Genomic DNA, 25,008 nt, shown 5'->3' on the forward strand with positions numbered 1-25,008 from the left:
TTATTATACTGTATTTATTATAAATGTATTTCTGTTAACCAAAAAAAAATCGATATACGATAGAAAATATCAAAAAATAAAACGTGAACTTAATCACTTTACTAAACAAGACAGCGTAAAACGGGCGAGGTGGAATACTGAAAAAAAAGTATATCGTTTTAATGAACCTGCTTTATTTTGATATATTAACTAAACAAAATAAATTATTAACAACCAAAAGCAACGTTAACCGCTTGTTAGTAAAAAAGGTTTCGAAAATGTTATAAGTACGTGATTAAAATCATTCGACATTTTATTCTTGACTATTTGTAAATTGAATTTACTTCTCTATTTACTTCTCGGATCAACGGTCTTATTTTTATATAATAATATCATGTAGGCAGTAAATATACAAACTAACTATCTCACCTCAAAATGTATGTAGATCAAACAAGTTATTTGCTGGAAATAAATAAAAAAATCTTTATTTTCTTTCAGAGTTTATGACTAATATATATGATGCCTAAATAATATTATTATGCATTACTAACTTATGATTTTGCAACTAAACAAATGAAAAATAAAAATTTCAGTTCAGTACAGAACAGTATCATCAGATACTTTTAAAATTAGGACTTCTAATTATTTTTTATAAAAATAGTTTGTTAAATTTGATACGAGTTGTTTTATATACTTTTTAACTCACAATAACAATGGCACTATATCCTCTTGCTTCATTTTACCATAATATTTTGATATACCGTCTACATGACCCATACCCACGACGGCCAACACACGTGGATTTTGAACTGTAAATATAATTCATATTACTAATCACAATTATATGTTATTTTGGTTGAATGTGACGCAGAACCGAAACCGATTCGGCCAACCTTTTGGTTATATGGTTCTATCGCTAGCGGACAGTGTTTTAATTTGTTCGTTTTGTTTAAAGCTATTTACAGCAGGCGAGGATCCCAATTTTAGCAGTAATTTTGAGGTAAAATTTATAAGAAAATATTTTTTGTAAATTTCTCACAAGTAGTCAAGCGCCTTGTACGGGGTAAGTATAGTGAACTTCTCGCTTTCCCTCTTAATCCCTATCTCCTCTCACCCACAACTTCATAGGTCTAAATTTACTTACTTTAAAACGTTTAAATAATGAAAATAAAAATAATTGCATTTATATATTAGAGGAATATCATTGTACTGTACTGTACTGTTGATAATGGATCAACGTTACCTACAGATTTTATTAATAGAATATGTTATGAGAAGGTACCTGCACGAACACATTCTTGCAACGAAAACGCAAGACACTTATCGCGCTCATCAACGAATACATGAAATATTTTTTTAAAAGCCGGGACTTCTCTTGTAATCTCCTGAAATTGTTCTTGTACGTAGTCTTTATTTTTATACTTTTCCAATTGGTTTTTACTAAAATATTTGAACATCAAAATTATTGATTACGTAAAATTAGGAACTTCAAACCTTTACTACTCTACAATCTACACTAAAGAAACATACTTCAATGGCTTAGGATTTGCCGTCGTGAGATGATAAAGAACTTGTCCTACTTCTAAAACACTTAAAGATTGAAAAGCTCTAGCTATTGTTATTTGTATTGGACGATCTCCGAGAAATAGTTTGCAGCCGGGTATTTTTTTCATCTAAAATTAGAAAATGCAAATTAAAAATTAAATAGTATCCAGTGGTTAAATCTTTAGCAGTTAAAAATATTTATTCATTCTTAGTAAAAAGGTAACTGTTATTTTCGTAAACCATTATGTTATTTTTATAAATTTTCAACAATTACCTCTTGATAAGCTCTTCTGAATTCTCCACCTGGTGCAACACCTAATTCCTTTGCAATATCCGCGTAAGTTTTGAGTAGCATCGCGTGAAGCATTCCAGAAACCAAGCCCTGACCCTTTACAGCTTGCCTAATAAATAATCAGTCTTATTCTAGATACATTGCATATCCAATTAACAGATTAAACATAAAAACGATTTTTTTTAAATAAAATAGTTAATTCCTTACTTTATTTTCTGCGCGTCCAAATTTTTTGCATCTTCTAAAAATTTTTTATCATCTAACTCCAATAGAGAAACTCTTTGCCGACATAGCTCTATTAGAATTGCATTTGGATTTAAAACTTTAACTATCTGTTACAAAACAAAAGTGTATTATGAAACATAAGTTTGTATTTTATTCCTATTCCTAAAAGTATTAAATATTATTTTTAATTATGGAAATTTCTTGCATTCGCATAGTTTATATTAATTTTACCTCATGTTTAAAATAATTATAAGTCGGTGCACATTCATATATAAATATAATTTTTTATATATCAACAAAGCCTCTAAGTTATGTTTCTTAATTTTTTTTTTATCTTGAAATTGTTTGCAAACCTTATAATGTAAGAATCTATTTTTTTTAAACTACGAAAATGACAATAGTTATGAAATTCTAGCTTACCTTCGAAACATCTTCCACTGATTGCTTACTAAAATGAACAGTTCCCAGCAAAACAACTTTTGCTTCGTTATTGTTTTGTAGTAAAGTTGCTGAGGACGGAAGATCAGAATCAACAACACTTCCAAAACCTCTAGATAGATTTACCCTTGTATCTGAAATTAGTAGGTAATAATTGATATTGATTTCTTTATTATACTTACAAAATATAGCATCAAAACAAAAATACAAACAATTGTTGTTTGTTGTGTGATGTAATGTTTTTACATGAGCTAAGCTATGTTGAATTCTTGGATACAAAATTTTCTTTAAAACCGTACATCCTGTTTTTTTCATTTTAATTATAAAATTAATTACACGAAAATTTTGACTTTAATCTACACATTGTTACTTAAAATTTGTGCTAAAATAGATCGACTACTTTATCTATCATGTTAATTGTCAATTTATTACTTTTAAATTCCTTATATTCGTCAATGTCCAGTCAAAATCTTTAACATTTTTGAAAGTACTACTCATTTTTTAATACATTTATATATTCATTGTTATAAAAACTTTTTTCTAGCATAAGGAATATAATTTTATTAGATGTGTTGATACAAGAAAAACTATGAATACTCATTAGTTAAAATCTGGTAGTTTAAAATCTGCATACAATATGCATTTTAAAATTTTAGCTTACAAAATGTCTTAATCTGATTTGAGTTATGCTATGTTATATATTACTTTTTACATAAAACACCGCTCTGATGTGCAAAGCAAAAACCATGAGGCCGATTAGTCGGTCTCTGTACAACCGACCATTCGGTTAATCGGCTAGTTGGCCGAAGTTATAGTCGGTACATCTCCACTTTTTATACATTACAAAAATACCAAATTAATTACAAAGTTCATCATCGGTGCTCAGTTTTAGGCAACTTTTATAATGTTATTGTAAAAGTAACTGAATGGTATTTTATTAATTTTTCTTTTTTTAATGTCATCAATTCGTTCAATGTCGACAAGATGATTTTAATATTTGTTTTAATTTTTAGTTTTAATACTAGTTGCTGGAATGATGTCTTTATTACTAAAAGGGTATCTAGCGTCTATCAATAAAACAACTGTCTCTTAATTATTTTTTTTAATACTTAGACTTTAACAAAGGCATGTTATGTTAGTAACGGTACTTTAAAAAAAAAAAAACAAAGATTGAATTTATCTACGGATAAAATGTTTTAATCGATATTATTTTTGTTATATCTGATATGGTCAGAACTTCAATTCTTTGAATTCCACTTTGTACAAAATATTAACAGAATGTAACAGTCATATAATGTCTAAAAGTTAACATTTATTTTCGTTATCTGTTAAAGATTTAAAACATTGTTCACATTTTATACAAATTGAATTAGTATCAAATATACAAATTATACAATCATATACCACAAATGAATTAATAATAATTGTAACACAATTTGAATTCCTCAATTTTATTTTAGTTTTCATTTACGATATAATTTATTTATAAAAATATATATTTCACTATTCGATCTGTGTTAATCGTATCGATAGATCGACGAAGACTTCATTGGTTTCTTGAAAACGCGAGTTCTTTCATCCTGAAAAATAACGATAAACTTAATGTTGATTTTCACGATTTTTTATGGATGTGATGACTATAAACTTATCATTACAGAAAAGGTATAAGTGCCATGATATTCAGAATTCAGAAAAGGTATAATGCCAAAAGTTCGAATAAAATTCCATTCCATTCCATACAATAAAGTTTATACATAAACTCATTTTTGATTGGTTACAATATTGTCCTTAAAAGAAATACTGTAGTTGATGTCACACGTGTATATTTGGAAATAGGATACAAAAGTTTGAGCGTAAACGAAAGTAAATTTATATAAATTTAGTTAAAGAGGTAACACAAACTCTCACCCCTCACTTAGTGAATTGAAATTGGTAGCCTATAACTAATTCCTATGGAAGTAGAAAAAACGATAAACAACCCATAGATTTACGTATGTCATGCGATTTTCTAATAATTCAGCTATGTTGTGCACTACTAAGAGTTTATGATTAATATATTTATACTATTACACTTAACCACTTATTTCCACTTTAATTTTATTTCTAGATAAAAGTTTCGTCGACGTTCGAAACGCCACTTTTTCGCAAATCCATAGTGAAATCATAGATTAATCCAACTCTCGACCAATGATATCGCGTCAATTTCCTGTCAAATGTTGTTTATTTGGCTTTTTCTGTTATGGTTGGAATAGAGTATATGACATTCCAAATAATCTAAATCGGTTCAGCGGTTTAAGCGTGAAGAGGTAACAGACAGAGTGTACCTTGGCATATATTCGGTATTTCAATAGAATATCTCAATGACAGCCAGGAGTCTGGAAGTCGGAAGTGTGTGCCTCGGAAAGCACGTAATACTGTTGGACCTGCGTCTGAACTCGTTCCGGTCGTGTGTTATTTTCCGTCCCATCGGGTAATGAGCACTCACTCAGGGCAGCCAGCGGCGCGGCACGAGCTTGTAGGCGGCCAGCAGCAGCGCGCCCACGCACGCCGCGCGCACCGACACGCGCAGCGCGCGCGTGGACAGCGACGGCGGCGGCACCCTGCCCGAAACGACACGCCGTTAATTCAGTACGCACTATGTTTTCTACTTGAATATTTTCACCTCAAATGATTATAAGCTAACTCTCTAGATGACTAGTGAAAGAATTCTAATGGTAAACACTCGATACTAAATTGTATATTCATCATATATTCACTTTATTTTTTAACCAATGACTTCAGAAAAATAAGTAATTTCATTGACTTATATATGTATGCTATTAGACGAGCTGTTCAAAATTAAAATGATGTCATAGTGACAGAAAAGGGAGAAAAAGTTAGTTCAGTTATTGAGCCGAGATTATCGCGTAGATTTGGCACAATAGTTTTTTTCTATTTGTCTCTGAGAGTATTATGGTGAAATTATTCGATTCGATAATGGTCATAATTTAATAATGTTAGTAGATTAGACAATCATTATAACAACACATAATCAGTATAACAGATTTAGGTTACAACCTAGAAGAAAACTGAAATCAAATAAATCTAATAATGATCTGAGAATGGTAAAGTAAAGCCCAGGGGCAGAATTTATTGTTCTTTGAAAGAATTATTGATACGGCATTTATTAATTGTAATAAAATTTGTTAAAAAAAATAATATATTTTATATATTCTACTTTTGGCATATCTGTTTAAAGTATGTTCCGCCGATATGCAGACATAGATTACTACTAAATGAAAAATGACCGAATTTATTAAAAAATATAAAAACAAATCGCTGCTTTCAAAAGCCGTCAGCTCCTCTTGCTTGTTCGCAATCGACTAAATAAGTCGTGGGCCATTGATCGTAACTTAGAACTCATAATATATAATCTACAACATTCGATATTTCATGTATTAAATTCTTTATTAACACTCACATCATCAACGGGGTGATATCTTGGGGTCCAATTTTTCCCCAATGTTCCACGATTCCGGCCACGTGACCGATACCGACAACGCCTACTATCCTACATGGTTCCCGACCTGTGAAACATAAAAATATTGTGATTGATAGTAAAATTCAATACATCAAGCTAACTGAAAACCAAAAATTGTTCATAATGCTGTTTATATTGAGCTCGAACATAATTATCCAGACTGAAATTTGGAGTGCTCACAGGTGCGGAGAACTTTCTCGAAAGTGAAGATATAGAGATAGTTGCACATGCGGTTTTAAATACCCATATATGCAATTATTTTATTCAACAATTTCATAGAAAAAACATTTCAATTCCTATTTATCGAATAGACAGAATGAGTATCGAGGAAGGTCTAATTCTTCCACCACAGCGTTCCAGAAACACGTACGTGTTTAAGTAAAATAATAAGGAATAATTTGCGACGCTATATGAATCGCGATGCTAGATAGCAAGAATAAAGCAAGAAATACTTACGCGGTTGTAAAGCGGCAACTTGTAGGGAGTGACAAAGATACATATCCCTTTCAACGACAAAGACTCGTTTTAGCGGTGGGAACTCCTCCGCCATTTCTTCTAACATATCTTCAAGCATTTTCTTCTGTTTACACCGTTCTACTTCTTCTAAACTAGAATATACATAGATACAAGAACCATGTCACATTTAGAAAAATAAATTATAAAATCGAATATTTTGCTCAATTAAGTGAAATAGATTGATAATTTAAAAAGTGGATTATTTAATTTTCGTGTTTTTGTTAATATTCCATAGAAACTATCGAGGTCCTTATTAAAAAAAAGAGTTGTATTTAATATAGATATGTAGATATTTGTAATTAAAAAGGATACAAAAAAAAAAAAATCATGAATATAAATTTAAAAAAAATCTACCTGTATAAATTGATTTAATATTGTGGCTATATTCGTAGTCAAACAAGCTTACCTGATGTTCTGATTAGATGTGAGCAAATGCCAAACGAATCGTATCGTCTGTCCCCACGAGAGAGATGATATGGCCCTTTGTAAAGTTACGTTGATAGAACGATCACCTAATTGGACGATACAATTTGGAATCTTCTTGGCCTGTTCATATAAAAAAATATTAAAAATAAGTGTTTATATGATTAGAATGTATACTAGACTAAGAATTTCTTTTATTCATGACAAGCCAACTATGCAAGAATATTACAGTGCACAAGTGTATACCCCCCCCCCCACAGATGTAGTTTCTTTTTTCCACTCTCATAATCCGATGGGATTACAAAACCGACACAATGGAGTTTAATACCTGCCAACTTCATAACTCAATTTATAACAGGATTTGAACCAAGGAATTAGGGCCTACATTCTTACTAGTTAGGTATTAGACCAACGAGACCAATAAGATAAAATTATTTTATGATAAAAAAAATTAACCTCTGCCATAGCACGCCGAAACTCGCCCCCAGGTGCCATACCAAGTTCCCTCGTAATATGCGCTGACATGTTCAGCAGTAGAATATACATCAGGCCATTAAAAACTCCATTTTGTGCCATTGTGGCCCTAGAGACAATACAATTTGAATAATTTAATTAACAATTAAAATACAAAACTCGAAAATAGGAATTTCGGTCAACGCAAGGCAACATTTTCCTCCAGACATTTGATCTACCTTTATTGTATTGATCAAATAATTTAAATAGTAAACAATGAATTTAAAATAATTAAAAAAAAACCTACAATATAATTAATTAATCTATTTATGATATGAAGTCAGGTTATTTAATGATAATGGTTAATCATGTATAACTAATTAGAAATAAAATATGTACTTTATAACTATTAATCTCATTATGTCTGACCCCTAACCGAACCGCTTCATTATCACCCACTGTGACACTAAGAAATACCGCACCTTCATTACTTAGCTATTCAATAGATGGCCACAGTTTTTTATATCATATTTACAACTTAGCATGTTAAATGATTGTACCTTATTTTAGCTATATTAATATTCTTTGCTTCTCGTAATATAATTTCTTCATCAAGTAATAAGATATTAGTTCTTTGATCACATAACTCTACCATCACAATGTGTGGACAAACTTTTTGTATCACCTGAAAAAAAAACATCTTTCAAATTTATAATCATAATAAAAACATATATGAACTATTTTATTTAAATAAATATAGCAATGTTCGTATATGTATCGTGAAAATTGACATCTTAATATTAAATATATTGCTAAATTAATTTTAAGCTAGTTTTAATAAATTTATTGATATTTATTTAATTAAATGTAAGGCATGTTACACATATGTTAAGTGTGTAAGTAAGTGTGTACTGTTGGAAATACAAATAAATAAATAGATATATCAAAATCACTAAAAGATATTTAAAACACAAACCTTTGAGACATCCTCTTGTGACTCTAAACTGAAATGAGCAGTTCCTACCAAATAAACCTTGCCTCCGTCTGGAGCATCTAACACCGTTACTGTGCTTGGCAATACATCTTCTGACTGTTGAGCTTCATCCTCAATTGGTTGTCGATTATTGCCTTGAAAATATTTTTTTTTTTTATTTAAGTATAATTACATATATTGACATTTTATAAGTAACATTAATTTTATCATAACTGGCTCATGGTAATGTAATAGATTTTACAATATTCAAATAATACAGTTTTAGTTCTCAAAGTTTATGTTTAATAAAGTTTATGTACTAAATGTACCAATTATATAATCCCTTGGTAGAAATTAGTAGTAGTTAGGTATGTACAGGTGAATAGATATTAGTGATCCAATATAAAAAAATGGTTTAACCTATTTTTTTATGTTTTTAGTTTTCTATCGAATCAATTATGATAAGAATAAAACTACTACTTTCTAGTTATTTCAATAAATCTGTAGCTTTAAATAAAAAATTAAAGGAGGAAATAGACATTAATAAAAATAGTAATGTAAGTATACTACACAAAAAATAAAATTTAACTAAATTCAATATATTATACACTATAGGAATATGTAATTAAACACTTACCTTCAACATTACCTTCTGCTATAAGATCTGCTGTAACGTCTTCAGATATTATCTCTTTCGCTGGATAAGGAGTAGAAGTAATAAAGTTAGGCCTATCTGAAATTAAATTAAACTTCTTTATTAAACAAGAAAAAAAAAGAATTATCCACTTGCATCACAAAGGTTAAAATTAAACACAAATATGATAAAATATTTAATTTCATTTCTTTTATTTATACAAAGATTTACATGAATCTGTTTAACTTAGGTGTAATTTTAGGCATGATGGTTTGACAGTCGTACAAAGTTCACATTTAAACTTAAGAATAAAGTTTAATTTAAATATAAATCTATAGAAATAATATTCACTTTTTCTAGCATTTTTCCTTTTCACCATTTGTATTCACATATAATTCAATTAAATTTGTTCAGGTATGTTCCAAAGCTACAACACAACTAAATCTTATACAACTTCAAGAAACCATACAAACCACTGGCAATACATTAATACCCTGCTATATAACCTTGCTCGCTACCGACTACACTAACTATTTAACATAATCTCATATGCTAATAAACTGTGCATTTGAGACTATAATTTTTTCAAAGTTAACTATTTGCTAAACTAAATAATAATATTTTTAGTTTTTCATGGATATAATGAATTTGAAAAAATATTAAGTAAAATTAAAAGTAATCAATTTTACCACTATTTGTTGTGCTTTGATTCATAGCTGTGGGAGCATCACCACCTCCTTCCTCAGCTCTTAAGAACATTTGACATTCATTTACAATATCACATTTGACTGCTGGTGGCTTTGAAGGGTTGTTTATAAGCAGCTGTTCCCTTTCGGCATTAGGATCCATTTTACAATTTTATCTGCAAAATATTTATAACTTCAAAAAATGTACAAAGCTTTTTTAAGTTTTATTTGAATACAGAGACCATGAATAATAAAAAATGTAAAAGTAGTGACGAAATGAGTGCTTACGTGGTGTAAGTACGACATTTATGTACTAACAATAACTAAAACAAATAGTATTAAGTTTTATTTTCTAAGATAAACTTATTATATTTTTTTTTAGTTCAAAAAAAATAACTATTTGTTTACAGAAACCACTATCCTAACGAATTATTAAAAAAAATCAAGTCAAATACTTGCGGTTAACAAAAATAATACTTTTTATCAGATACAGTATTCATTTTCACCTTCAATATTAAGTAAAGTAAGCATACCAATTTATTTATTCTATATTAGGTCGGAAATAATACAAATATTTCTTTTTACTTTTTTTTATAGCATTAATTTAAAAAACAATGTATCAGTTTTAATATTTCGACATAAGTTTTACAATTTAATGTGACATGTCGACCATAGACATAATAATATCATAAGTTTTGACATTTGAGTGAAGTTGTCATTTGTGTTAAAGGATAGATGTTCATTCGATATAATATGAGATTTTTATATTCAGCGCCACATACACGCCACGCCAGAGGGGTAGTTTATGCAGAAGCGTAGACCAAATCTCTGGATACCTAAATTAATACATTTTAAGAATAAAAACCAATAGATATAATATCCGCTAATATTTTCTTTTCATCTTACCATCTATATATTTAATGTTAATTTAAATAAAAATTGGACTGCTCTTTATAATAAAAAAAATATATTAAAATTAATTTGAAATATTTATTAATAATTTCTTAATAGTATTTTAAAAACATATTTTGCAGCTATATGAAAAAAAGCTTATGTTATCTATGGACTGTTACATCACTTCATCGAATTCGGAATTTGAGATTTAATTTTCCGATTGCATTCTGGTTTTCTACTGTGCATTTCCATTTTCAAAAGCTCATAAAAAAAAACAAACAAAATGAGCGCCTGGAGACAAGCAGGTCTTAAGTAAGACTTCAAGTTAATCAATATATATTCTAATATTTAGACAATTTTAGTAAAATCTTATTTTTTTTTAGTTACATAAACTACTCCAACATTGCTGCTAAAATTTTGCGGCGATCTTTAAAGCCAGAATTACGAACAGAGGCATTACGGCGAGATGATTCTCACGTTCGTATCACACCGTGGACTGACGGCAGGCCAGCACGTAAGTTACAAATTTTAATATATATTTTAAATAGGTTATAATTTAATTTTTTGGTAAAGCAAACAAAACAATTAAAGAATGAATTAAACATAAAATTAATTGATTCATATTTCAGACAGTAAAATTACCTAGTAATATTTTTATTTCATAATTCCATATCTTATTGTATACTTGATTTTTCAGATGAAAAGGATTAAGTTATTGTAAGTTAGGTGACTTCACAGATATTAATTCTGTTTTATTTTACGGCATGTTGTTCTCAACTAACATTATTTAGCATCCTCTATTTTAGAGGCTGGTTCGAGTTTTTTATGCCTGGAGTGTGTTCACAGCCAAATAAATTAAAGCTTGATTTTTAAACAAGTCTTGCGACAGAATTTCATGACTAATATTTAGTGTAATGTGTGATATTTTATTAACAATAAAAATAAGTATTGCAAAAAACTTACATTTTGTTCTACTTTAATTTCAGATTTAAAAAGCAAAGCTGCCTAGATGATTACAATTTTTGAAAATTCAAGAAAATCGAGCATGAATTATTTAATTGTATAATAGCCTTACTGTAATAAAAATATACTAAAAAACAATGTTGTTTATTGTTATAATGTAAACTAAACCACAATTAGTTTTTTATTAATTTAGTTTTTCGGTATAAAATTTTATATTACTTTTAACCTGTTTTATAATAAATTAAGAAGTGACAAGAAATTGTAAAACCACACAGTTGTGATACAGTAGTATTGCTTCTATATCTTACAGGTCACAAAAAAACCATTATAAATATGTTTATCTAGTTTTGCTACATTTCAAATTTATCTTAATTTCCAAAATATATACCTTATATGTTTGTCAGCGATAAATTCAAGTGATATTATTTGGTGTAACAAATAAATACCACATTAGTAAAAACATTTTTTATTTAATGATTTTTTTTAATCTCCTTACTTTTACATACAAGTTAGCTTCCTTCACTTTGTCAATTATATTAGTACCTAATGGAGCTTTTGGGTCAATACTATCTAATGATATATCATGAAATTGGCACCCTTTCTTGAGTTTCTCTATACCATTCCATGCAATCATTATCCCATTATCTGTACAAACTTTAGGAGGTGGTCTCAATACATTACAATCTAGTAGATTGCCAACATTTGTTAAAGTTTCAAATATAAAATTATTACAAGCAACACCACCTGAAACCACAATAGTTTTACTTTCTTTAAGTAAATTATTTTTAGTACAGAACAACACTGCTCTCTCTATTCTATGCGCTATATGTTCTGCCATGACAATTTGTAAGCCTGCACAAAGGTCATTTACTTCTGGAATAATTCTATCTCCTACAGCATTATGTTCACCCTCCTTTTTTACAAGATGTCTTATAAAAGTATCTTGGATACCACTAAAACTGAAATTACAATCTCTGTTTTTTACTAAAGGTATTGGAAATGGGAATAATTCAGGATTTTTGGATATTTTTGCAGCTGCTTCAATTGCTTTGCCTCCAGCCAATTTGGAGTAGGCTGGAATATTTCTTAGTTTCATTCTCCTCGCTGCTTTATCTAAAACTTCCCCAGGTGCATTATCTAAAGTATATCCCAGTAAGAGAAAATTGTCTACATCCTTTACAAGTGTAAGTATACAATGTCCACCAGATATTAACACAGCTAAAAATGGAAATTCTATTGCATGAAACATTCGAGCCACTAATGCGTGGGCTTCCATGTGATGAATTGGTATTATGGGTTTTTGGTAAGTTTTGGCTAAATACCTAGCATACTTCACGCCTATTTGTAAACTAATCAATAAACCAGGTTTTATAGTTACAGCAATTGCATCAATGCTGTTTATATTTATAGAAGCTTTTTCTAAAGCTTCACTTACTGCTTGTTCAATATTTTCTCGATGCAAATCTCGTGCAACGAGAGGATTTACACCACCATATCTTAAATGCAATACATTTTGTGAGAAAAGCGACTCTCCTAATACATCTTTATTTCCAGTAACAACAGCACAACCTGTATCATCACAAGATGTCTCTATGCCTAAAATAGTACTACTTGGTTTGTAGCTAAGCTTTCTTAGATTTCCTCTTATTTGTTTCAGGACAATATATCTTCTTAATGTGCTATATCCTCTATTTCGAACAGATCTCATTGAAAAGTACATCTTATATATTGTTAGTTTTTTAATTCACGACTTTATTTATTATCATATTAATTTTATCTTTATAAAGATGTAAATAAATTAAATCAATAAATCCAATGTGATATATAGTCGATTTAAAAACTCAAAATATAAAAAAAGAAAACATTAGAATTGTAAATAATTATTTTGAATTTTGCAGTATTCGTTTTGCCGTATTATAATTGGAAACTTTGGAAGTTGACTTCAAGTTGTGTCAACTGCCAGGCTGTCAAGTGTCAAGTGTCAAAAGTTGACGCTAGCAGTGTGCAAATCAAAAAAATATATAATATCTGTAATTCCGTCTTTACACAACTTGCTCGTGACCCATATCGACATGCAATGGTTTTTTTTTTATATGATAGGTGGCAAACGAGACGGAGGCTCACCTGATGGAAAGTGACTACCGCCGCCCATGGATATCTGCAACATCGGGGGGCTTGTAGATGCAATGCCGGCCTATAAGGAAGAAGGAGTACGCTTACCTTGTACATGGTAGGAAATTTCTACCTAAAGGGCACAAATTCATGGGTGTCCAAGGGCCCCAGCTTAGCTTCTGACACGTCTCTAAAAAAGGCGAGATGAATGGCGAATGCAATGATCACATGATTCACCACTCATACGAATATGGCTTAATAGTAATAATTTTGCCATATCGTAGTAGAAATATATTTTAAACATTTATATATTTAAAAAATATTTTGTAATCATCTTATTATAAAACCTGAAACCAACAAGTCGGTGCAAACAATTAGGCTAGATCCTCGAGCTTCTTATGAATTTTCATTAATCCAAATAAGGCTTTTTCTAACTATTCTCATTTACAATATAATTATTTTTCGCCTTGATATTGTTTATTTTCCTACATAATTGTGCTTATCAAATAAACATTATTATTTTGGTTAGTGATTTTTTATATTATTATTGCGACTATAAATGCTGGCATTAATCGAATTCATGTTTTAATCGCATTTGATTAAACTCGTATTGATACTACAAATATTGATGTCAGGTAGTTTGATTCTGCCTTTATTTCTATTCATACCATAAACAATTATTTTTCTCCAAAAAGATTTAGATTGTACAGAGAGAGGTTGTGTTTGTACTTTGTACAATATATTGTTATACTTCATAGTTTCTCTACCTACTTTTTCGGTTCTTACTGTGTTTTAAATTTTATCCATGATTGTTGGAAATCATAGCGCAAATAAGTACGTGTTTTGTGAAATATGTGTAACATAATCATCGAAGCTAATATTTTTTAAATTATTAAAGTGTAAGTAAAAAAGCGATAACCTTTAAACATCCAATATTTTTAAATATTTGAACAGAATTTTTTGCTAACAAATGTTTTTCTTTAATAAAGGCGTATTACAATAATTTTATAGATATATATGTAACAGTAATTATTTACGATTTATTCAAAATTTTTCCACATGCGCGACGAAAAATTAATGATAATTATAGCGATATTTAAAGTGATTAATGTACTAATTATAAAATTAAAGAATGTCGAATTTTATGACAATGTAGTAACTAATCCTTTCGATAATCTAATATTTAAAGTGTCATGTAGTGTTTATATGTTTATCAATAGAAGTTTATTTTATTTTTTTCAGATTTTATGAACAAATTCGATAGCTGACCGATGCAAGATGCTTTATTTAAACATTTTGAAACAGTCTACGATTGTTCACTTATGTTTTGCTATATCATACTTCACATCAGGCTTAATATTAAGTCTTATTCAAGCTATTTTATTCTTTAGCTTAAAGACATTCAATAAAACATTGTACAGGAAAATAAATTATTATCTTTCATACTCATTTTACTGTCGTAAGTATTCCTTTTATTTTTATCTGAACAAATTTGCATATACATATACACATTTAAAATTCGTTTTTAATTATTTTAGTACCATAATTGTATGTTATCTTTTTAATTAATATGAGGTACATTAGTATATAGTTAAATTATCTAATGTTAAATCGAGTTTTAAATCTTGGTAATGTAATATTTTTATGTTTAAATATATAATCTAAATTTATTTTACAGAATTAGTGTTTATGTCAGAATGGTGGTCGGGTACAAAATTGTCTATTTATGTCAAGAAAGATGAATATGATAAGTACTATGGGAAAGAACATGGGTATCTCATAATGAATCACAGTTATGAAGTGGACTGGCTTATGGGATGGCATTTCTGCGATGGGATACAAGTTTTAGGCGTAAGTACAACACAATTATAAAATATGTCATAGGTGAAATGTTATCCTGCTTATATATATATATATATATTAATGTCTAATTAAATTTGAATCTAACCAAGGTTTGTCAATGTGGTACAAATTTTCATTTAATTTTACCACTGTAGGTCTGAAGAATTATTTAAGTTTGTATTTAATACATTGTCTCACAAAGTTACATTTCCATTACTGCTAATTTTTAACATCAATAACATAACTAAGAATGTCAAGCAACATTGATACCAATGTTGGGTAAGCAATTACCAATTTTTTTATTTTTATGTAGTCTGCAATATCAAATGTTTTAAGGAACACTGACTGTGTTACTTTTAGCTTTAATAATTTGATTGAAATTAAAAGGAAGTGTAACTTTAAATTATTGTTTGGATTTTTAGGTATGATTTTATTCATTTTATATCTTAAATTTAATATGATTTTTTCATATGTAAAATATAATTAAAATCAAATGGGTAATTAATGACACCATTATTTTACATAAAAAAAAAAACAATAAAAAAAATAGTGTAATTACTTCATTAGTTGTATAAATGATTAATTTTGTGGTAATAACAAAATGTGATTAATAAATAATACAATTATAATATATACAGTAATAATTTTATTATAGTAATGTTTGTTACTAAAGTCATCAGACAATGTTAGTCAATCTTGTTGCCTTTGGCAAGGCATTGATTGGTGCATATTGTGCTCATTCAGGTCAATGTCCTATGATAACTGTTCTAGCATTGATCCATTTCATTCCGGAAACTGTAAATTTGACAATTGAACAGCACACTTTTTAATGCATTTTTTTTATAGTTATAGCAATGACTTCATTTGTAATAATAATTAATTAATAATATGCTTTATCTTTTATCAATTATTCAATTGAAATAAAGCATAATCATTTAATATTTTGTTGACAGACTGTACTTTAAATGGTAAATTAATTTATAAATATTAAAATCAAATGATTTTATTTCATTCTTAATTGGTGTTTAATGGTTATATATATTTTCTTTTAAGCCTTAATCATTACATATAATAGTAAGGGTCTCAGAGTTAGATTCTGCATTTTAAAAATAATGTTGATTTGTGTTTATAAATGTTTTTGCACATCTCAAGTACAAATAATAATATTTTCTCATTTGATTAGTAAATGCAATTCAATATGATAAAATGTTTTGAATTCAATTGACTATTTTTATATGCTCAATATGCCAGAGTTCTTGCCAAATCGTCAAGGCATCCTCATACTACAGAACTAGTTCATCCATTTAGCCATGAAAATTATACAGAGAGACTTCTTTAATTAGTGTAGAATTACAGTATACCTTCTTATAAAAATTGATTTGAAATCAAGGGGAGACTGCTGTAATACAAATATTTTGTAAATGCAATATGGAGGCCAGGATGGATTAGGACATTTATTGCAAGTTAATTAGAGTATAACTAAAAATGAATACACGCGAATGTATAAACGATTGTAGTATTGCCGGGAAAGATCATGAGGTCTTGGGTTCGAATCTAATCAATAAAAAGTTTTAGATGAGATTCACTGGATTATGAGAGTTTGGGTATAGAGAGTACACTTGTATCTGCCCACATACTTGTGCACTTGGCTAGTCTCTCTTTGAGAATCGCCGCCGTGGCTGAAATCGGTCAGGTCTTCATTCACTTCTCAGTATAGGAATTAAAAATGGTCATTCAAAGTGATTAATGATTAGATAAATCACTGTAAAATATATTTAAGATTTGTTAATAATTCTATACGTTAATCAATTTAAGCCATATCAAATAATTAGGGAGATATGATACAATGGTATTGGATATGAATTTTGCACAAGTTAGTAACAGTACTATTTTATATACTGAGGGCAGTCCAATGACGTATCAATGATTTTAACTTCGATAATATTTGATTTTAAGGTATTCTATAGATTTATGAATATGTATAGCGTTAAGTTTTTTATCGAACTAAAAAAAAAAAAAAAACTTTTCACGTGTTTGTGCGTAAACATTTTGAAACATCACGGGTCCTATATATATTATTCCTTTACTGGAGCAATATTTGTACTTATAGGAATGATCTGTTTCTCTTTCAAGACCAAACCATTGAACTGATTTTTATGAAATTTGGTATGCAAGCTTGAACTCCAAGAAAAGACAAGTTGCTGTTTTATGCCTAAAAACTGACGACCAACCCCTTAACCACAAGCGAAGCCGCGGGCGTCATTTGGTTATTTTGTATAATTTCCTTATACACTCTTTTTCTTTTTCCTTTGGACATTCATAAGTCGAGTGGGTCCGATGGTAACCCTACAATTGTGTTGAGTATTTGTGCTCCAGAGTCGTCATTGGTCTTAATGCGTTTTCCGGCAGTACTCATTAGGCAAAGTCTTGAACTCTTGGAAGAGTGCTTTGGTGAACCCGACCCCTACCAAAGGCACCTATTTAGATCTAGCTTGCCACTGCCTTGTTCTTTAACAGAAAGGAGTCTTTTTTAAGCGAAGTCTTGGACTGGGGCCGACTAAACTTCCAATATAACCCTAATAAAACTCAAGTTTGTGTACTGTTCGTTAAAAAGACACCATTTGTCATATCCGCTCATCTTGAGAACACTACCCTGGCTGTCACAACTAGTGTTACAATTCTTGGCATCGACATTTCGAGCATCGTTCAGTTCCGCGGCCACTTTAAAGGTAAAGCCAAATTGTCTTCTATAAAGCTTGATGTGCTCACAAAGGCGACACAATAATTAACATCGGCTCATATAAATTAAAATATTACTTTTTTGGTAGTATTTTGGTTACTCGGGTAATTTGTCTAACGCAGTTTATTTTTTAATTTTCTCGTTAATGTTATTTGTAAATTTACTAAAGATTATTTAATCTAAATAATCCTGCTTGATTCGTATTTCATATGTATCAGTATATCCTGTAATCATTCATCACGGTTACATACTGACATTAGCAGGTATATCCTGTATCACTTCCACCGCCATTTTTATATATACGCAATTTTTAAATAAAAAAAATTAAAGTGTAAATAAAATATTAAGTAGGTAGGTATATTACTTTGTTTATTTATTATTTTATGTAAGAATGACATAAGTGAGATGTATATCTTTACATAGTATAAAACAAAGTCGCTTTTTCTGTCCTTATGTCCCTTTGTATGCTTAAATCTTTAAAACTACGCAACGGATTTTGATGCTGTTTTTTTAAACAGATAGAGTGATTCGAGAGGAAGATTTTGTATATAATACATAGACAATATAGTTAAGTAACACTGATAATTTTAAAAGTTTCTAATGTGATGTCGTAAATTTATACATTTTTTTCGCTTACATTGTAAACGCTGGCTGAACCCTACGAGATAGATCAAAATAATGTACTTCAGTATTGTACACCTTAAAACGGTCTTCAAAAAAGTCCGCGATGGTATATGTCTATCTCTTAGGGATTAACCACATTGCACCCGTGCGAAGCCGGGGCGGGTCGCTAGTAAATAATAAAAGTATTGGTTTGAATCGTAATTATTAAACATTGATTAAAATTTGCTCACGGCTAATATCAGTGGAGATCATCGTTCAGGTATCTACATATTATTTACATATACAGTAGGTTCTTTTTATAATCTTATATTTATTTTTACCAGTTTGTATGGGTAGGTCAAACTTTGCGACTAAATTTTAAAACAACATTGTAATTTTGCAATTGTTGTAATTTTATTAATACGACATTGTAATTTATTATATTGCGTCCGTGACAGGAAAATATAGTACCTATACTAAATTTAATGTATTAAGATTAAATAAAAAAAAGCATTTTTTAAGTTTTTTTTTTATTCTAATATTCTAATTTATGTACTTTGTATACATTTATTCAATGTAATTAAAATAATACTAGCTCATATACGACATGCGTGGCGTTGCGTCTTTAAATGTATTTCTTAAATATTAACCTAGCCGATTTGCGCTGTATTCTAATATTCTTCGCGTTCCAATTAAGATGGCGATCAATTATATGGCATTGAAGTTTATGCACTGCTGCGCCATCTAGCAGCGAGCAAAACAATGGTATCCACATTGTTTAATCCCATTAAAACCTTTTCCATGAATAAACACACATATGTGTCATTTTTGTGATGATCGGTCAAATGACGTCGAAGTATTTAAAACTTTGAAAAAGATAAATCATTTTTACATAATATCAAAATAAAGAAATGTATATAAATTCTCAACATAGAATGTTAGGCTGATAGGTAATTTAATATTATTTAGCCTAATGTAACGAGTTTCCAACCATGGAGTTTCGTCGAGTTCAGTCCACCCTTTGAAAAAACCGTCCTCTCGAGTATCTTTAGTTCCAATAAGTTGTATCTATCGATTCAATTTCTTCGTTCATAAGCCCTTCAAGAAAACAAACCCTCAATACTAAATATCCGTATAATAACCGGTGCTATACCCAGATGGGTCTTCTCTTTTCAAACGCTTCACAAAGGATATTAAAAATATCCTTGGGACTGAAGGCGGAAAACAACGTACACATTCTACTAACGGTGCATAAACCATATAATACTATAATTAATATTCTTATCAAGTCACCACGAGAATAAATCAGCTATTAATACTCGCATGTAATATTTTGACCATTTGAATACAGAGTGTGCACTTTAGGAAAAATAAGTACATCGTAAAAGCCGCCTTTGGATTTGTGAATAGATTCTTTACATTTTATGAACAGTAACATTTTTTTGTAACAAATGTTACCGTTGGGCAAATGTGCCACCTGATGGTAAGTGGACGACTGCTTAACATCAGATGCTGCACATAGAGTGGGTGATCTACCCAGACAAGCTTGAACAAAAGCCCTATCACCAACTCTGGATATACATCATGTGAAATAACTATTTATTGAAATTATAATACCTTGTCCTTAACAGAAGAGGAAGCCTGTTACGTAATGTAATTATGATTCTTTTTTTCAGAACTGCAAAGCCTATGCTAAAAAGTCCATACAGTACTTGCCGCCTATTGGTTGGATGTGGAAATTTTCAGAATTTGTATTTTTAGAAAGATCGTTCGATAAAGATAAGGAAATAATAAAAACTCAGATATCAGAAATTTGTGACTATCCAGATCCTGTTTGGGTAAGATAATTTAAATAATATTCCATATTTAAATGTTGAATATATATTAAAAAAAAAAAAAAAAATCAATATACTTTTTTAACTCGAAACGAATATATTAGCCGGTTGTACTGATGACGACTGATGACTTATTTTTAATCGAAAACATTTCAACATATTCCACGACTTTTACGAATTAATTAATAATTGAATTTACGTGTAACTATGTGGCAAATATACATTTGATTTAATGTGGGATTCGTTCTAAATCGTATAATGAATTATTTTGTTGCTATCTTGATGAGAGTATGTTCGTAAAATACACACTACACTATTTTATTTCTTGTTTGTGTAACAATTTGTAATCAGATGGTAAGCGATATCGCAAATATATATTTATTTCAATCGCACGTTGAAACCTTGACTTGTCGATATATTATAATCAGTTCGTAATTATCTCATAATACACAATTTATAGTGTGTCGACTGTTCAAATAAATAATTTAAACTTCCGTAACCTTAACTATGTACGTAGATGTCTCGGTTTTTGTTTTAATATCTATTGTTAAGTGTAACGCAGAACGATATTTGTTAATCATGAATATTTAATTATAAAATCTACCCGCGCTTTTAGAACGTTATTGTTTTTTTAATTAATTGATATTTATTAATCTATAATTCTATAATTTTTTTAAATATTATTTAAAAAAATAATAGTATGTCACGTGTGTCTCGTCAATATTCTCGAAACGCACCTACTTATAAATAAATACCATACTCCTCCTAAACGAGCTGCCTCAAATAATAGAAATGCCTTTAATACAATAGAACGTTTCCTGAGTGTGGATTTCTGTACTTACAGTAGTTTTAGTTTAGATGAAGATATAATTTAATTAAACGATAGCAATAATATTTTACACAAGAATCCCAAACGTATATTCGATTATTAATTTTCTTTATAAATTATATTAATATCATGTGCCACATGTGGGCATGTGGGAGTGAGCTTAAAAAAGTAAATTTGAATAAATAGTATTTTACATCGTGACTTCACTATCGTCAATGATAAAATAATATTTGTATTGATGGACAGCCCGAAAGGGCTCAAACTTCAAGGCTAAGTCTAGTACTCGCCCCAACGCCCGGTGACGCTGTAAAGGCCAATAGGGCCAACAGTACGACTACAAACAGACACAAAAAAATAAATTTAGACGATAAGAGATGTTTAATATTACTTAATTACCATCATGTCATAATGATTCGGTTGATTAATTAATTTAAAAATATTCCAGCTACTGTTGACGCCGGAAGGAACCCGGTTCACAGATAAAAAACATGAAGCTTCACTTAAATTTGCCAAAGAAAAGAACCTACCACTTCTCAAGCATCACTTGACGCCTCGTACTAGAGGTTTTACGACCAGCCTTGAATACTTTAGAGGCAAGATACCCGCCATTTATAACATACAGCTAGCCTTTGAGAAGGATAGCAAAGTAAGTCGAAGAAATTTATAATAAAATAAATATATATGTATATGAATTTATTAATGAAATGCGATTTAATTTCAACAAAGGTTCCACCAACATTAACGAGCATGTTGTATGGCAAGCCGGTTCATGCACATCTCTATATCGAGAGACTACCCGTCGAGAATATTCCCAAAGACGAGGCCGAAGCCGCTAAATGGCTACACGACATTTTCGTTATAAAGGTAATTATACAAAACAAAACATCTTTATCTTTACTAATGTTATACAAGAGAAAGTGAGTCTGTTTCGTTGTCGCGTCTTAACTACTAAACCAATAATGAAAGTTTGCTTCAATGTGTAAACAAGGGTACAGAAAATGACAGGATACCTTATATCTGAGGGCGGTTTGGTCTACACATGCGAGCGGAAACTCGTTAAATATTATTTATTCATAATTAATCCAAAAAGCCAATCAACTTGAAATAATTAAAATTATATTTATCCAAGTTTGACTAATTGCATGTCAAAATTTTCCTACGTTTTTGTTTTATACCATTGCGTCATATGTGTAATTACAATAATAATAAAATAATAATTTATATGTTATAGGATAAAATGCAAGATTCATTCGTCAATACAGGCGACTTCTTCCTTGAATCTGGGGTAGAGAGAGTGGAGCCGTTCCAACGGCCTAAACGTATTTATTCACTCGTGAATACCCTGGGATGGGCCGCTGTAACTCTCACCCCGATGCTCTACTACCTCCTCGGCCTTCTATTCAGTGGGAAACTACTTTATTTCTCAATCGGAGGTGCTATTCTCGCGGCATGTAAGTATAGCAATCATCATTATATTCACAAGATCTTAGAAACTATCTTTGGATTTTTTAGGATAGTTATTCCTTTCGCTATGTAAATCTACCTATCTTATTAAGAAAGGATTTTTGGTAACCCTTTAAGAATTTTAACTATGAAATCGTGGCGGGCAGCTTGTATTGAATAATTATATATGTTCTTACACAAAAAGCTGGAGAATTTTCTATTATTCCGATTTGAATAAAAATTGTCTACATTAGATAACCCATTTATTAATAACAATTTAATAAGCAGTATAATCAAATCATAGTTTGTATTTAATATATTATGAACTACACACAGTTCTTAATTAAAAAAGATAATCTATAATTGTAATAGACTCTGGTAATAATTTTGCCTTTTACTAATATTATAAATGCAAAAATAACTATGTCAAACCGCTGAACCAAATTTCATGAGATATGCCACGAAGCAAGGTTGAACTCCAAGGAATGATAAAGGTTTCTTTTTTATGCCTAACACCTGACGACGGCACCCTAAAATGCGAGCGAAGGCAGGGGGAAACAACTAGTTGTATATATGTATTGAAACATTTTTTTTTTTATATTTCAGTCTATATTCTACTTCAAAAGTCTATAGGAATGTCCAAAATCAGCCAAGGATCGTCATATGGAACAGAGAAAAAGTAATAAATTAAACCTTATTTTTCAATGACATTGCAGGTGGAAAATTATAGATAACTGTAAAAAAACAGTATTGTAAAAAAATTTTATTTTAGAAAAAGTGTGTTCGGTTTATTTTACTAAATGTAACTAACTGAAGTACGTCGAAGTTCAAGGTGATTGCAATAATCATTTTGACAACTCATTGAGATAATTATATTTTTAAAAAGAAGTATTTATCGAAATTAAACATTGTTAGATTTTACAATGACGGTATCCAGAAACTTTTTATGACTTGAAATTTTTGTTTTATTTACATAAGAATGTATATGTAATGACTTTAGTTTATTATCTGTTGTTGCTACTGTAAAAAAAAAAACAAACATTCAATTTAGAAAGCCTTGTAATGTATGTAATCTTAGCCTTTTCATTTTTAGTCAAATCTTTGACCCTGAATTTTATTTACATATAAGATACATTAGATAAAATTAGACTTTCTTGGTTCAATCAATTATATTTGTACATGGAACAAAACAACTTAGATCTTTGTTTGACAGCCCTTTAACGGTGTAAGTAATACTGCCAATATAAGAATATTGGAAATGTCTATGGCCGGTATCAATTTTCCAACAGGTGGCCCACTTGCTTTTCTGCATTCTTATTACAAATATATGTATATATGTCGAAGGAAAAATTGTTAGAACCGTTTCTTTTTAATAAATTTAGACAGTTTGTAAATTGTAAACAGAGATTTAAATAAAAATGCATACAAATTCGAACGTTTATAAAAAAAATATATTAGGTTAGGTATTTGATTTTAACTGAAATTGGCCAGTTATTTTAAAAACAATATGCGTCGTACAAGCATTTTTCATAAATTTTCAATCTCGCTAGATTTAATATAAACTAACGGCCCGTACAATTCATTCGGTTACATATAACATATTGAATCTAAAAGTAAATAAAAATCGATTAAAATTTTTAAATATGATTATCGTAACAATATGATGCAATGTCAATATTGTCTTGCATATTCAGGTCAGGTCACTCAACACGCACAAACATGCATAAATGTTTATTAGTATACGTACCTACATAGTTCATTGAGCTTTTTATTGTTGATTTTATATATTTGCATTTAGTTCTGATATAATAATCTAATATATATTAAGAATTAAGTAAAGAAAAACATACTTTTCATATAAACAAAACTTATTTAATATTTTTGTTTAATTATCAACTATATATAGAAAAGACGTGGTATATTTCTATAGGCGCACATTTTCGTAACAACGTAACCGTAAATAACATCGCGCAACCATTTTTTTAAACAAACGTTTATAATTATTATAATGTTAAAGTAACACTACCGTTTGAGTAAGTCCTGTATTTTTTAAAGTATTTTTT

The 25,008-nt window shown here is 29.5% G+C and overlaps 5 protein-coding genes across 9 annotated transcripts; 2 read left to right on the forward strand and 3 right to left on the reverse strand.

Annotated features, from left to right (window-relative positions):
* Window positions 1-34: 34 nt before the first annotated feature.
* Window positions 35-2,871, reverse strand: LOC125064197 (traB domain-containing protein-like). Of its 2 annotated transcripts, XM_047671128.1 has the most exons (9): window positions 2,692-2,871; window positions 2,462-2,613; window positions 2,024-2,148; window positions 1,799-1,925; window positions 1,510-1,652; window positions 1,262-1,419; window positions 686-788; window positions 409-441; window positions 93-137 (listed from the first exon to the last, which is right to left on the reverse strand). In XM_047671128.1, the coding sequence occupies exons 1-8, from the start codon at window positions 2,792-2,794 to the stop codon at window positions 435-437; spliced, it is 918 nt and encodes a 305-aa protein (XP_047527084.1). In that variant the 5' UTR covers window positions 2,795-2,871; the 3' UTR covers window positions 93-137; window positions 409-434. The 2 variants fall into 2 exon arrangements, with proteins under 2 accessions (XP_047527083.1, XP_047527084.1); XM_047671127.1 differs by lacking the exon at window positions 409-441 and having other exon boundaries at window positions 35-137.
* Window positions 2,872-4,029: 1,158 nt separating this feature from the next.
* On the reverse strand, window positions 4,030-10,276 carry LOC125064196 (traB domain-containing protein-like). 3 transcript variants are annotated; one of them, XM_047671124.1, is made up of 11 exons: window positions 10,218-10,276; window positions 9,688-9,860; window positions 9,002-9,097; window positions 8,368-8,519; window positions 7,952-8,076; window positions 7,395-7,521; window positions 6,922-7,061; window positions 6,456-6,607; window positions 5,940-6,045; window positions 4,965-5,079; window positions 4,030-4,059 (listed from the first exon to the last, which is right to left on the reverse strand). In XM_047671124.1, exons 2-10 carry the CDS (start codon window positions 9,845-9,847, stop codon window positions 4,965-4,967), a joined length of 1,173 nt encoding a protein of 390 aa, XP_047527080.1. In that variant the 5' UTR covers window positions 9,848-9,860; window positions 10,218-10,276; the 3' UTR covers window positions 4,030-4,059. The 3 variants fall into 3 exon arrangements, with proteins under 3 accessions (XP_047527080.1, XP_047527081.1, XP_047527082.1); XM_047671125.1 differs by lacking the exon at window positions 10,218-10,276 and adding an exon at window positions 10,191-10,207; XM_047671126.1 differs by lacking the exons at window positions 9,688-9,860; window positions 10,218-10,276 and adding an exon at window positions 9,350-9,448.
* A 450-nt stretch (window positions 10,277-10,726) lies between these two features.
* Window positions 10,727-12,001, forward strand: LOC125064201 (protein stunted-like). Of its 2 annotated transcripts, XM_047671137.1 has the most exons (4): window positions 10,727-10,890; window positions 10,962-11,092; window positions 11,276-11,295; window positions 11,565-12,001. In XM_047671137.1, exons 1-3 carry the CDS (start codon window positions 10,862-10,864, stop codon window positions 11,287-11,289), a joined length of 174 nt encoding a protein of 57 aa, XP_047527093.1. In that variant the 5' UTR covers window positions 10,727-10,861; the 3' UTR covers window positions 11,290-11,295; window positions 11,565-12,001. The 2 variants fall into 2 exon arrangements, with proteins under 2 accessions (XP_047527093.1, XP_047527092.1); XM_047671136.1 differs by lacking the exon at window positions 11,276-11,295.
* LOC125064195 (probable tRNA N6-adenosine threonylcarbamoyltransferase, mitochondrial) lies at window positions 11,997-13,399 on the reverse strand. The gene has a single exon (XM_047671123.1). The coding sequence runs from the start codon at window positions 13,259-13,261 to the stop codon at window positions 12,008-12,010; it is 1,254 nt and encodes a 417-aa protein (XP_047527079.1). The 5' UTR covers window positions 13,262-13,399; the 3' UTR covers window positions 11,997-12,007.
* Window positions 13,400-14,355: 956 nt separating this feature from the next.
* LOC125064230 (1-acyl-sn-glycerol-3-phosphate acyltransferase gamma-like) lies at window positions 14,356-24,002 on the forward strand. The gene is made up of 8 exons (XM_047671176.1): window positions 14,356-14,552; window positions 14,896-15,112; window positions 15,332-15,504; window positions 20,515-20,676; window positions 21,948-22,148; window positions 22,229-22,366; window positions 22,734-22,953; window positions 23,552-24,002. The coding sequence occupies exons 2-8, from the start codon at window positions 14,932-14,934 to the stop codon at window positions 23,626-23,628; spliced, it is 1,152 nt and encodes a 383-aa protein (XP_047527132.1). The 5' UTR covers window positions 14,356-14,552; window positions 14,896-14,931; the 3' UTR covers window positions 23,629-24,002.
* The last annotated feature ends 1,006 nt before the right edge of the window (window positions 24,003-25,008 follow it).

Source organism: Vanessa atalanta, chromosome 5, assembly GCF_905147765.1.
Source record: "Vanessa atalanta chromosome 5, ilVanAtal1.2, whole genome shotgun sequence".
Classification (NCBI taxonomy): Eukaryota; Metazoa; Arthropoda; class Insecta; order Lepidoptera; family Nymphalidae; genus Vanessa; species Vanessa atalanta.